The following is a 14433-nucleotide window of genomic DNA, read 5'->3' on the forward strand; positions in this document are numbered from 1 at the left end:
GTGACTCCTGGGATCATCTCCCAGATTGTGTGCAAATCTTCGTCTTGGGGTCTGCTTCTGGGGACTCCAAACTAAAATTCCTGGCAGCTTCTGTTCTGGGCTCTAAAACCCAGAATCTATCAATACCTCCAGAGGCGAAGGAGTCTAGACCCTGTCTGCCCTTATCTGTTAAGAGAGGCAAGAGAAGAGAGAAAAATGACCTTTTCCTCCTTGGGAGAGTTTCCTACCACAAAGAGAATATGAGAAGTGAACACTCCAATACATCTTCCTGCCATAGAGCAATCACACACTGAACACCTACTGCATGTCCAGCCTGATCAGGGCCACGGAGTTGGGGTGATGAAGGAGAAAAATAAGAAGGTGTTGGGGCATCCGGGTGGCTCAGTCAGTTAAGCGACCGACTTCAGCTCAGGTCATGATCTCACGGTTCGTGGGTTCGAGCCCCGCGTCGGGCTCTGTGCTGACAGCTCGGAGCCTGGAGCCTGCTTCAGATTCTGTGTCTCCCTCTCTCTCAGCCCCTCCCCCACTCAAGCTCTGTCTCTGTCTCTCTCTGTCTCAAAAATAAATAAACATTAAAAAAAATTTTTTAAAAGGTGAAAAACTTGATACTTATGCCCTTAAGATCAGGAACAAAACAAGAATGTCTATTCTCACTGCTTCTATTCAACTTCGTACCTTGAAATTTACAAAAGACACTGGAACTAATGAGTGAGTGTACCAATATTGCAGGACATAAGATCTATATACAAAAATCCGTTGTATTTCTTTTTTTTTAAATTTTTTGTTAAGATTTATTTATTTTTGAGACAGAGAGAGACAGAGCATGAACGGGGGAGGGTCAGAGAGAGGGAGACACAGAATCTGAAACAGGCTCCAGGCTCTGAGCCGTCAGCACAGAGCCCGACGCAGGGCTCGAACTCACAGCCCTCGCAGACCGCGAGATCATGACCTGAGCTGAAGTCGGCTGCTTAACCGACTGAGCCACCCAGGCGCCCCGAAAAAATCCATTGTATTTCTATACACTAGGTACCAGTGATCTGAAGTAGAAATTGTTTTTAAACATTACAACATAGCAACAAATATTAAATACTGAGAGGGTGAATCTCACAAAAGATACGCAAGACTTATCCACTGAAAGTATCAAACACTTTTGAGAGAAATTAAAGAAGACCTAAATAAATGGACAGATATATGTTTTTCATGAGCTGGAAGACTCAGTAGTATTAAGATGTCATTTCTTCCTAAATTGATCTATAGATTCAATGCAATCCTATTGAAATCCAAGCAAATTTTCTTGTAGAGAAATGAACAAGTTGATTCTAAAATTTATATGGAACTACAAAAAACCTAGGATAGCCAAAATGAACTTCATAAAGAACAAAGTTGGAGAACTAATACTGATTTCAAGACTTATTATAAAACTATAGTAGTCAAGACAGTAGAGTATTGGCACCAAGATAGACAAATAGATCAATGGAACAGAATACAGAGTCCAGAAAAATACCGCACATTTATGAACAACTGCACTTTTACAAAGATACAAAGGCAATTGGGTGGAGAAAGGATAATGTTTACAACAAATAGTGCTGAAACATTTGGATATCTATATGCAATAGCATGACTCTGATCAATGCCTTACCCAATATACAAAAATTAACTCAAAGTGGATCAAAACCTAAATGTAAAATCTAAAACTATACAACTTCTAGAAGAAAAACATAGAATAAAACCTTTGTAAGTGTGGGTAAAGATTTTTAAATAAGACACCAAAAGCACAGACTATAAATGAAGAAATTAATGATTTGGACTTCTTTGAAGTGAAAAAAATTCTGCTCTTAAAAGACACTACGAAGGGAATGAAAAGACAAGCCACACACTGGGAGAAAATACAGGATGCATCTGATAAAGAATGTGCATTCAGAATGTGTGAAGAACTCTCAAATTTTAATAATGAAAACCAAGCAAGCCAATTAAAAATGTAAAAATGATTTGAACTGATATTTCGGCAAAGAAGATACATGGATGGTAAATAAGCATATGAAAAGAAGCTCAAGATCATTAGCGATCTGCTAATTAAAACCCTAGTGAGATAACACTGCACACCTAACATTGTAAAGGCTGATCATATCAAATGTTGGCGATCATGTGAAGGAACTGGAACTCACACACTGGGAATGTAAAATGTCCCAACCAACTTAGAAAACAATGTGTCAGTTTTTTAAAAAGTTAAACATACACCTATACACCATATGATCCAATCTTCCACTCCTATGTATTTACCCAAGAGAAATGAGCATATGCCCACATATAAATGTTTGTGGCAGCTTTATTTGTAATTGCCCCAATCCAGAAGCAACCCAAATGTCCATCAATGGATAAACAAGCTGTGGTGTATTTACCCAGCGGAATGCTACTCAGTGGGAAAAAGGAATGGACTGTTGCTGCACATAAAAGCATGGATGCATCTTAAAAAAGGGGGGAGGGGGCGCCTGGGTGGGTCAGTCGGTTAAGAGTCCGACTTCAGCTCAGGTCATGATCTCACAGTTGTGGGTTCGAGCCCTGCATCGGGCTCTCTGCTGACAGCTCAGAGCCTGGAGCCTGTTTCAGGTTCTGTGTCTCCCTCTCTCTCTGCCCCTCCCCCACTTGCACTTTGTCTCCCTCTGTCTCAAAAATAAGTAAACAAACAACAAAAAAAAAGAAGTATGGATGCATCTTAAAATAATTATGCTGAATGAAAGAATCCAGATAAAAAAGAGCAGATAAAAACCAAATATATCTGAATGATCAAAAAAGAAAACTGCAAACTTTTAAACCCCAGGCTTAGACTCCAGTTAGTGAAGGACACATGGATGGTAGAAAATTATTAGTGACCTGGAGTGCAAATCAGGAAATGTCACTTGCATTTTCAAAGGTGGATGAGAAATGGCAAGTGGCTTTCAGCAGTCAGAATCTCCCTGTTAATTCATGTGATCAGATGTAAATGTTCATCCATCCAAATCAATTCACCTGCAGAGAATCTGTTCTTTTTTTTTTATTATGGTAGATGATTTCAAACAATAAGAGTAGACTACACTGTATAATAAACTCTCATGTTCTCATTACTTAGCTTCAACAGTTTTCAACTCATTGCCTGTTTTGTCTCATCTATATATCCCTGTAACTCCAGCCCCAGCATCATGCGATTCCATCTGGAACTATTTGTTTGTATTTCTACCAAAAAAGATTATTTTCAGTCTCTGTTTTAAATTTCTAAGAATTCAGAACCAGTCCTGGCAACTTCATCTGAAAATCTTGGAGGAGTTTGGGAGGAATGCAGGACTGCCCACACATTGATAAAGGAGAAGCGATTTCAAGACATTTTTCTTAAGGGGAGGAAAAAGGCTGGTTTTCTCTGTTTACAAAAAAAAAAAAAAAAAAAAGGTGGATTTTTCGGTAGCTAGTGGGCAGTGATATCCGATTAAGCTCTATGTGACAGTCCCAGGGGCTGTTAGGTAACATGACTATTATTCAGGAAAGAAATGTGCATTTTTAGATGGAAACGTGCAACCTCTCCCCTGTGTGCGTTTGGGCTCATAAGGGCATCCACACTTGCTTTTATAGGAGGCCACTAGGTATGGGAGATCCCTGAACAGATGTTGCGCTCCTGGGAGTGCTTCTAGGACCTCAGCTCTCTGAAAATGTTTTCATGAGACAATGGGATTCTTTGTTCTTTAAAACCTTCAAATCTCTCAGCAACTGCCTTCTCCTCCTGCTCCTCCTCCTCCTCTTCCTTCTCTCCCTTCTTCCTTCTTCCTCTTTCTCTTCCTCCTCTTCCTCCTTCTTCACCTTCTCTTTCTCCTTCTTCTCTCCTTCCCTTTTCCTCTTTCTCCTTCCCCCTCCTCCTTCTTCCCTTCTTCCTCTTTCTCCTCCTCCTCCTCCTTTTTCTTTTTCTTCTTATGCTTCTTCCTTCTTCCTCTTCTCCTTCCTCCTCCTTTTTCTTCTCAGATGCGATAACCATACAAGTTGATGTCAAGGGAAATATTGCATTGAATCCAAAGCATTTTCAATGAGAAGGAAGTTGCTTTGGGGGCATTAAGCTCCTTCTCTCCTTTTTTTTTTTTTTTTTTAATTCAGGTATCCTATATATAAACAAAGTACGTGAATCTTACGTAGATAGTTTGGTGAATTTTTACGTATGTATATATTTGTGTAACCATCACCTAGGTGAAAATGTGGAAGTTTTCCAGGACCCCAGCAAGCTCTCTCATGCTTATCCCCAAGACAGGTGGCATGCCCGATCCCCTCCTTTGGATATCTGTATGACGGCAACACTATTCTGACTTGTACAATCAGAGGTATGTTTGCCTGTTCTTGAACTCACCTAAATGAAGTCATGTATTTTTTAATGTTTACTTATTTATTTTAAGAGAATGAGAGAGAGAGACAGAGGAAGAGAGGAAGAGAATCCCAAGCAGGCTTTGTGCTGTCAATGCAGAGCCCGAGGCAGGGCTCGAACTCATGTGAGATCATGACCTGAGCTGCAAATCAAGGGTTAGATGCTCAGCTGACTGAGCCACCCAGGTACCCCTGAAATTATGTATTCTTTTGTGTCTACCTTCTTTCATTCATCATTGTCACAAGATCCACTCAGTCATACGTAACAATAGTCCATTTATTTTTTACTAAAAATCATTATATGCATACTGTTCCGCTGTATGAATATGACGCAATTTATTTTTCTCTTCCGGTGACGGACATTTGTTTTTTTTCCAATTTGGGCCTGTTAAGAATAGCCACGATGCACCCAGTTCTGTGTGTTACAACCAGCTTCTTCCAGGCCGTGCCTTGCCTTTCCATTCTCTTAAGCTGTCCCGTGATGAAGAAGGGTTCTTAATTTTCATCAAGTGTGATATATTTATTGTTTCCTTTATAGCTACTGCATTCTGTGCTTCTAAGAAAGCCTTGCTTGCTTTCTCTAGAAAACATATGTTGTTGTTTTACTTCCGTGTTTATGCCTCTAATCACTTTCAATGTAAATTTTTGTCTGTGATGTGAGGCAGGGGTGACGATTCATGGTTTTTCCATTATGGATATCTGAGTGACCCAGTACCACTTATTTTTTTTTTACGTTTATTTTTATTTTTGAGGGGGGCAGGGGCAGAGAGGGAGAGGGGCCGAGGATCCAAATCTGGCTTTGCGCTGACAGCAGAGAGCTTGATGTGGGGCTCGAACCCATGAACTGTAAGACCATGACCTGAGCCAAAGTCAAGCCCTGAACCGGCCGAGGCACCTAGGCGTCCTGACCCAGCACCACTTATTGAAAAAGCCCATCTTTCCCTCACTGAAATTCAGTGACACAATCATCGACCAGGCAAGTGTGGGTCTGTTTCTGAACTCTAGTCTAGTCATTGAACTCTTTGTTCATCCTAATGCCACTGACAAGCCATTTTAATTTACCTTTACAGCAACTCTCAGTACCTGATAACATAAGTCCTCCTACTCTGCTTTTCTTTTTTCAGATCATTACAGCTGTGTTAGGCCCTTTGCATTTCCAAATGAAGTTAGAATCAACTTGTCAATTTCTACAATAAACTCAGAATTTTTATTGCTATTGCATTGGCTCTATAGATCATTTTGGGAAGAATAACATATGAACAATATTGAATCTTCTGATTGACATGGTATATCTCTCCATTTATTTAGGGCTTCAATGTCTCTTGAAAATGTTTTGTAGTTTTCCATGTAGAGGCCCTGCATACCTTTCATTAGATTTTCCTATTTTTAAATTAACAATTCAGGAAACAACAGATGTTGGCAAGGATGTGGAGAAACAGGAACCCTCTTGCACTGTTGGTGGGAATGCATGTTGGTGGGAAAACAGTATGGAGTTTCCTCAAAAAATTAAAAATAGAACTACCCTATGACACATCAATTACACTATTAGGTATTTATCTAATACAAAAATGCTGATTTGAAGGGGCACATGTACTCAATGTTTATAGCAGTTCTATCAATAATAGCCAAATTATGGAAAGAGCCCAAATTTCCATTGACAGATGAATGGATAAAGAAAATGTGGTGTGTATATATATATGTGTGTGTGTGTGTACACACACACACACACACATATATACGTATACATATATATATACGCATATACGTATACATATATACATGTATATACATATATAAATGTATACGTATATATGTGTACGTGTGTATACACACACAATGGAGTATTACTCGGCAATGAAAAAGAATGAAATCTTGCCATTTGCAATGATGTGGATGGAACTGGAGGGTATTATGCTAAGAGAAATAAGTCAGTCAGAGAAAGACAAATACCATATGATTTCACTGATGTGTGGAATTTAAGAAACACAACAGATGAATATAGGAGAAGGGAAAGAAAAATAAGATAAAAACAGAGGGATGCAAACCATAAGGGGCTCTTAAATACAGAGAACAAACTGAGGGTTTCTGGAGGGAGGATGGGAGGGGGTGAGATAAATGGGTGATGGGCATTAAGGAGAGCACTTTTCTGGGTGAGCACTGGAGTTATATGTAAGAGATGAATCACTGGGTTCTACCCCTGAAGTCAAGACTACACTATATGTTAACTAACTTGGAAATAAATTAGGGGCACCTGGGTAGCTCAGTTGGTTAAGCATCCAACTTTGGCTCAGGTCATGATCTCATGATTTGTGGATTCAAGCCCCACATCGGGTTCTGTGTTGACAGCTTGGAAGCTGGAGCCTGCTTCAGATTATGTATGTCTGTCTCTCTCTGCCCCTCCCCTGCTCATGCCCCGTCTCTCCCTGTATCTCAAAAATGAATAAACGTTTAAAAAAAAGAAAAGAAATTTTAAAACATGTAAAAAAAATAAATGTAGAAAAAAGATTTTCCTATTTTTGTACTGTAAGTGGCATTGTTTTAAATTTTATTTTCTAATTGTTGTTAATATGTACACATGCAATTTATTTATTTTGCTTTATATGTTATTTTAGAAAGAGAGAGATCACAAGCAAGGGAGGGGGAGAGGAGAAAGAGAATCATAAGCAGGCTCCACGCTCAGCACAGAGCCCAATGTGGGGCTCAATCCCACAACCCTCGGATCATGACCTGAGCCAAGATCAAAAGTCAGAGGCTCAACTGACTGAGCTACCCAGGTGCCCTTATACATGCAATTTAAAAAAAACACTGACCCTGTATCCAGTGATCATTCTAAATTCCCTTATTGATTCTCAGTTTTCTAAAGATTTGTTTCTATCTATACAGTGATGTCATCTGCAAATAATGATAGTGTTATTTCTTCCTTTCTAACTTTTATACCTGTTAGTTTTTCATTCTTGTCTTATTGAACTGCCTAGGATTTCCAATATAATGTTGCACAGAAGTGGTGAAAGTGGGCAAACTTTCTTGTCTGTCATCTCAAGCAGGTGGGGACACTGTCACTGAGCTTGTCGCTACTTATTTACTCCCCAAACCCATCAAAGAAGTGGAGGAGGGCATCACTATTTAGGTCATATGTGCCATCTTCCTTAAGGAAGCAAGGTTTGGAAATACCGGGAACCAAAGCGTTCTATAGCTGGGGCTCACCATTCTCAATTCTTCTACTCAAAACAGTACATCCAGGACCACGCCACTCTCAGTCACTCTGTATTTTCTGTATTTATTGTTGTATGGAAATTTCAAGTGATCATGACAAATCTCTCTAGGATATTCTCCACACACCGTGGGCCCCACAGGTCAGGGGGGTGGGTGGGGCTGGAATGAATTAGTCAAGAATTGTGCGCCATTGGGGCAGAAGTGAATGGTCCTTCCACTCCGGTTCTGGAGAGCAGCCAACTCAGCATCACTAAAGGAAGAGAGATAGTTGGGAAGTACTCCCTGGCTTTGGACTTAATCACATTGGTGACAACTGCCCTTCAAAATCTTCTCTTCCCTGGGAATTCTGGGTGGGCTAGGATAGCTGTCTCTGTTCTCTGATAAGCTTTATACCCCAGTGTCCACCATGTCTCCACCGAGAAAACTTAATTAGGAACCGCTTCCAGAGAGATTCAACTTGGCTGTGCATTAGAATCACCTAGACAGCTTTACAAACTATCAAAGCCCACAGTCCACTCCCAGAGGTCCTGATTTAATTGGCCTGGGGAGAAGGATCCAGACACCGGGACTTTTTACAAAGTTCCTCAGAGGATTCTCAAGTGCAGCCAGGCTTGCCTAGTCATATCATGCAGCTTATTAAAAGAGTACCCGAGGGGCACCTGGCTGGCCCAGTCGGTTAAGTGCTCGACTTCAGCGCAGGTCATAATCTCACGGTTCATGGGTTTGAGCCCCACATCAGGCCCTGTGTTGACAGCTCAGAGCCTGTGTGTCCCTCTCTCTCTGTCCCTCACACTCTGTCCCTCTTTCTCTGAAAAAGAAATAAACATTTAAAAAAAGAGTACCCAGGGATTCTTTTCCTTGTCCTCTAAGAGTTCATCATCTAACCAGGGGCATACTGGTTAACCCTGGTATCTGGGCGGAGATCCTGGGTGTCTGTGAGCTCCTTGGACATCGGTGCCCGAGGCTGTGAGGCACTTCAAAGTCAAGTTTAGAACTCACAGACTCCCCTCCTGAGGCCGCCCTTGGTTGAGTGTGCTTGTGTATGTGACTGTGTTATAGCAATAGTCCAGAGAGGTGAACTCAGAAGCCTTGACCCAGATGCAGACAGTTACACCCATGAGGGAGGTTGGCAGTGAGAGGTCCTGATGCTGTGCTGTGGGAAGGGTGGACCTAGGGCTGGATCACAGAACAGAGGCCTCTTCTCAAGAGGCTGTCACTACTCAGCTTTGGCCAACATCACCGTCAAGGAATGTGGGCCTGGTCTCAGCTCATCTCCCTATTTTTTAAGAGACGTCAGAAATCTGGATTTTCTGTTAAATTACTTGATTTTACTGGGTTGGGCTCAATTTTATTTAAACACACACATGAAGTGGGAAGACAAAACACGTCTACAGACTGGAATGGGACTCAGGCCCTCAGAACTAGAGGGAAGAGAAGACCAGCTCCTTGTGTTTTGGACTCAATGTGGACATTCCTCTCCTTGCCAGGGGTCTGGGGAGAGGTGCCACATGGTCTCCTGTCCGTTGGCTGAGGCCCAGCCGTGTCTCCCGTTCAGAGGCTGCAGCTGGGAGCCGGGTCCTGGAGAGCGGGCCCGGCTGTCCTGCACAAATCAACCACCAAGTAACCGTGTTCCTTGCTACCTGCTGCCCGTCTGGCTGCCACACAGTGAGGTGATGAAATCTTTGTTTCTTAGTGAAAGATGGCCCCCAAAGAAGCCAGCTGCTGGCATGAGGGTTTGAAGAGAAAGCAAAGGAAAGAGGATGGCCTTTGTCCAGAAAGTGGCAATGTTAGATGGGGTAAAGCTCAGCTCTGTGGGGGGCTGTGCCCCCCATATGCTCTGTTCATAGACAGTTAGAAAGCAGTTAGCGGGACTGTCTCAGCAAGTGCCTCCAGCAGAACCAGGTCATGGAGAGAAAGGCTGAACCTCAGAGAACGTGCCAAGGATGAGAGAGAGCTGGGGGCTAGGTTGTGATGAGCACTGGCTCTGGGGAGTAGTCAGAGGCTCCCGGGATGCCTGCACTGGTGTGTGTGTGTGTGTGTGTGTGTGTGTGTGTGTGTGTAGACAGTGCTAATACACTAGAAACCCTGGGGACATGTCACACATCATAGGCAAACTGAACTAGTGCTTGAGGCAGGGTGGCAGCACAGTGGCTCTTGACCTGAGCCCAGCTCACCAGGGCCCAGAAGCTCCTGCTTTGAGGATGGGACAGCAGGAATTTCCCCCACCCAGAGATCCACCTCCCCCACCCCCCACCCCTGCTTTCTGTGTATGGCTCCCTCTCATTTCTTCCCAACTCTGCATCTCTGCACTGGTTTTCCTTCACCATTATCAATCCTGGGCCCTTTCCGCTCCCCTCCTTGCTCTCTAGCCCTGCCCAGCTCCTTTTTTCCCTCTGACTTCATTCCATGGCTTTGCTTCCTGTTACCTGTCTCCAGCTCAGAATGGGAGGTCCAGCAGGGCAGGGCCACATCCCCTCCTTCCTGTTCTGGCAGTGCTGGGCACATTCCAATGCCCAACAATACCTGCGGAATGGCTAAGGGGGTGAAAGGGCTTGAGTTCCTGGAGGCTCATGGCCAGGTCCTTGGCTCTAGCAGGAATTCCTCCTCTCTCCCAGAGACTTTCCTTGCAGGTTCCATGGGCATCCCAGGTACAAGGGGGCACTTCCACACACATCTCCACCTCGCAGGCCTTTGCTGAGACCACGTATCTAGTCCAGGTCTGTGTGGGTACAACAGGCCCAGGCTCTACCACCCCAAGGCTCTCAGCCCACTGGGACAGCCAAGCCAGCACTTGGGCAAGGGCCCTGGGAGCCAGGAGAGGCATCCTCAAGCCTGGGAGGCGAGGAGCAGACTCTCAGAGCAGGTAGAGGTTGGTAGGCGGTTTTAAGGAGGGCTTCCTGGAGGAGGGTCAATCTAAGCTGATCTTAGAGAAGGTAAAGCAAGGACGGGGAGAGTATTGCTGGGGTGAAGGAAGTTACATAAGCAAGGCGTGGGCAAGACAGGTGTCTTTAAGCTGGAAAGCTGGTGCTGAAACTAGGACCCTAGGAGTCAGGAGAGGAAGGATCCTTGTCCACTGGCCACCTGGTCTAGCCACTACAGTGTGTAGAGAAGGAAGCGGTTTACCCAAGGTCACAGCACATTAAGTCACAATGCTAGGACTCAAACCCAGGCCCCCTGACTCCCAAAACTGAGCCCAGCCTCCTCCCTGACATCAGAGCAAGGGAAGAACACTGACCCAGGTGGTAGGCTTAGCCGGTCTGATGCTTTCAGTCTGTCCTCACCTAGGTTGTTTTTGCTGAAAAAACAGGTATGAGGAGTGCCTCCTCCTCCAGGAAGGCTTCCCTTCAGGCCCTTATCTTCCTACACCAGCTTTGTGATCTTCCTCTCCCTTTATTAGTCCGTAACATCTGTAAACATCTCCCCTGGAGGGACAGATCTGCCTGTGCTCTAGGTCCTCAGAGGTTGGCACCGTGCATGTTGGTGGCCTGTACTGCTGCGTGAATGCTGTGCCCGTCCTGGCCCAGACCTTGTCTTGAACTGGCTCCTGACCTGCTGGCAGCTCCAAGCCTGTCTCGGCTGCACACTCACCCTTCAGCCGTTTGCACCACTCCTCGATGATGACATGCACATCCAAAGTCACATCCAGTTCCACCTCTGGGTCCAGTTTGAAGCTGTTATCCCGTAGGGTTCACCCTGCTTGACCCTTGCTCCTTGCAGAGCCCACCCTTGGACACCCCCACCCCGGCATCGTCCAACCTGTTTTCCCACCGTGGTGACTAGCTTTGTGGGGACCCAGGCCCCAGACACATTCGTTCTTCCGGGGCAGGCCTTTGTAAAATGACTCGGGTTTGGGCTCAAGTGGGAACGACAAGACGGAAGACGTGAGAAGAGCCTGGAGAGGGGTTCCCACTTCTGCCTTATGAGGGTCTGGGAACACACCAGCCAGGCTGATGAAGGACACCCTCCCACGCCTCCCCACACAGCACTTAGTAAACAGCGGAAGGACTGAACAACACACTTTATTAGAAACGCTCCTCATTCATCAGTCAAATTCACATTAAAGTCGGGGGAGGCGGTGCCGTCTGGGGCTCTGGGATCCCACTGCGGTGACAATTTCCAGTTATAACGGAGTCTGGACACAGCTCTGGGAGCGCACGAGAGATGCCCGACAAGGGTGGTGGCGGCATCCCCAGGAGAGGACCAGGCTCGGGACCCGCACCCTTACGGGTCCGGGGCCACCTGTGCAGCCCCAAGCTGATAAATAAACAGCACATCGCACACACGCTTGAAACAGAAACAAACTCGTTCGTGTCTCCTAAAGTGAAAAAATAATTCGCTCAAATAAAGCTTTGTGACGGCTAGGTACATCCGAATGGACAGTTGCCTAGAGTCCCTCAGCACCCCAGGAAGGCTCCCCAGCCTGAGGCCATCATCCACTCGGGTGTCACAATGCCCCCACTTCCCCCATTAGCACCTTTGGACTACATACTGCCCTCACCACATTCCTCTTTTAAAATGCCACCAGATGTAAGATAATAATAATCAAGGCTACACTCTGTCCCCGGGGTGAATTAGTCAGACTCAGCTTCCCCGAAGAGAGGTGCCTGGGGTAGCTAGGGAACTGTGGGTCAGCGGTGGGGACAGAGGGTACATGAAAGGGTAAGTAAACAATGTGCAAAGAGGTAAGCTGGAAGGGGTCTACACACGGCTTTGTCCACTTGCCAATTCTGTCATCAGGCATCCCTGGGTAACAGTCTTTCAAAGGAGCACAAAGTCCCAAGGTGTCAAGAGAGCGTCGGCACCAAGCTGCTTTCGTCCTTCATCATTCGGCCGCACTTTCCTCCCCGAGCTGGCCAGTCTTCCCCGGCCCTGTCTGCACCCGGGCACACCACAGCGAGCCTCCCGCCCAAATGTTTCATTCATTCTCGTGAATAAGGAGACACGCTCTCTGATCAATACCGGGGCCGTTGTGTCTTCTTGGTCGGGGGGCAGGATCTCCGCTGGGCGCAGGCTCCGGGCTCCTCATGGCTCCCAAGGAGGCGCCTGACTTAGGAGGGCTGCCTCCAGGGTGGCAAATACTGTTGGCAAGGGACATTTCACTTTCAACGTTGGGAACGCATCCTGGTCCTTTCCAAGAACGGAGTGTCCTGGCGCTCTGGGGCGAGGAGGAGGACGCCTTCCTGAATGTACTGTGTGACTGTGAAATGACAGGCCCAGGCCCTGCTGTGTGTGGGTCCCCCACTGCTGCTCCTCAGCCTCACTGGTACTGCAGATAGTTTTTGAGAGATTGAGGCAGGGGCAGGGCGCCGATGTCCTGTAGGCGCTGGCGGCCCAGGGCCAAGCGGATGGATCTCCGGCACAGGTCCATCAGCGGCAGGGGCTCAGCTGCAACGAGAGGAAAGTGGATTAGTCTTGCCGCTGCCTTCACACACCTGCTCACCCCTGCCTACCATCTGCCCACCACAGGCGCACCTGCTCCTCTGATCTGGCCTCCAGGTCTGGGACTCCTCCTCCGGGAAGGCTTCTTCAGTTATACTAGCTGGAGGCTTAGAGCAGGGGTTTTCAAACTGTGGGAAGCAACTGATTAAAGAATCCTGAAACCGGGGCACCTGGGTGGCTCAGTTAGACTAAAGAATCCCGAAACCGGGGTGCCTGGGTGGCTCAGTTGGTTAAGTGTCGGACTTCGGCTCAGGTCATAACCTCACAGCTCATGAGTTCAAGCCCCGCCTCAGGTTCCGTGCTGGCAGCTTGAAGCCTGGAGCCTGCTTCAGATCCTGTGTCTCCCTCTCTCTCTGCCCCTCCACCGCTCACTCTCTGTCTCTCTCAAAAATAAGTAAACATTAAAAAAAAAAAAAAGAGGGGCGCCTGGGTGGCTCAGTCAGTTAAGCCTCTGACTTCTGTTCAGGTCATGATCTCACAGTTGGTGAGTTGGAGCCTGGCTGCGGACTCTGTGCTGACAGCTCAGAGCCTGGAGTCTGTTTCGGATTCTGTCTTCTTCTCTCTCTGCCCCTACCCCTCTCACACTCTGTCTCTCTCTCCCACTCAAGAATAAAAATAAATAAATAAATAAACAAAAAGAATTCTGAAATCAATTCATTGGATGGTGACCAGCAATTTAAAAAAATAATTAAAAAAAAAAAAAAAAACAAAGAAGAAAGACAAGAAAGAGAAAATGGAGAGCAATGACCATAGCAAGAGTAAGTATTCCACGAAAGCTGTTTCTCTGATATGCATGTTCCGTGTGTCTCAATGGAAAAAATACTTCTCTCTGCAGGTCCCGATAAAAATGAAAGCCTCTGACCTAGGAGGGGATCTGCAGTGGGCTTCCTCTTAGAAACAGGTTAGGCTTGGGGAGGCTGTTTGAAATTCCGTTGAACCCTCAAACTTCTCCTGTAGCACCTTTTGATAATCAGCAGAGGGATGTATTTTCTTCTAACATCCAGTTCTGGGAAAATTCATGAATTAAAATTCATAACCCATAGAACATCTGGATGTGGGACCAAGTTTAACTAGTTTTATTGCACATATTTATTAAGCTCTTATTCTCTTCCAGGCCCTCTGATTGGACCTAGGTATACAGAGATAACTAAACCAAGTCCAGAGGCAGTCCTGGAAGTAGAGAAGGGCTCAGGGCTGGAGTTTAAGCAGGTGAATACTTGTAACAGAGTGTAATAGATGCAATGATTCCTAAGTGCACAAGGGGCAGAAACTGGGCAGTTCCTATGGAAGAATTGTTTGAAAGGTTCAAAGAGAGGATTACTGAAAAGGTTTTGAAGGATGAATAGGAGTTTTATGTCACGTTAGGGAGGGGAGTATTCTAGGCCGAGAGAGCAGGCAAAGGCACAG

At 45.6% G+C, this 14433-nt stretch overlaps 1 protein-coding gene across 1 annotated transcript in view; it reads right to left on the reverse strand.

Moving 5' to 3' along the window:
- Positions 1 to 11596: 11596 nt before the first annotated feature.
- The window catches only part of SPSB4 (splA/ryanodine receptor domain and SOCS box containing 4), an 81549-nt gene continuing 78712 nt past the window's right edge, over positions 11597 to 14433 (reverse strand). Inside the window, exon 3 of the mRNA XM_060638798.3 lies at positions 11597 to 12972. Coding sequence (XP_060494781.1) covers positions 12845 to 12972 — 128 coding nt within the window. The 3' untranslated portion in view covers positions 11597 to 12844. The remainder of the gene's footprint in view (positions 12973 to 14433) is intronic.

Source organism: Panthera onca, chromosome C2 (genome assembly GCF_046562875.1).
Source record: "Panthera onca isolate mPanOnc1 chromosome C2, mPanOnc1 haplotype 2, whole genome shotgun sequence".
Lineage (NCBI taxonomy): Eukaryota > Metazoa > Chordata > Mammalia > Carnivora > Felidae > Panthera > Panthera onca.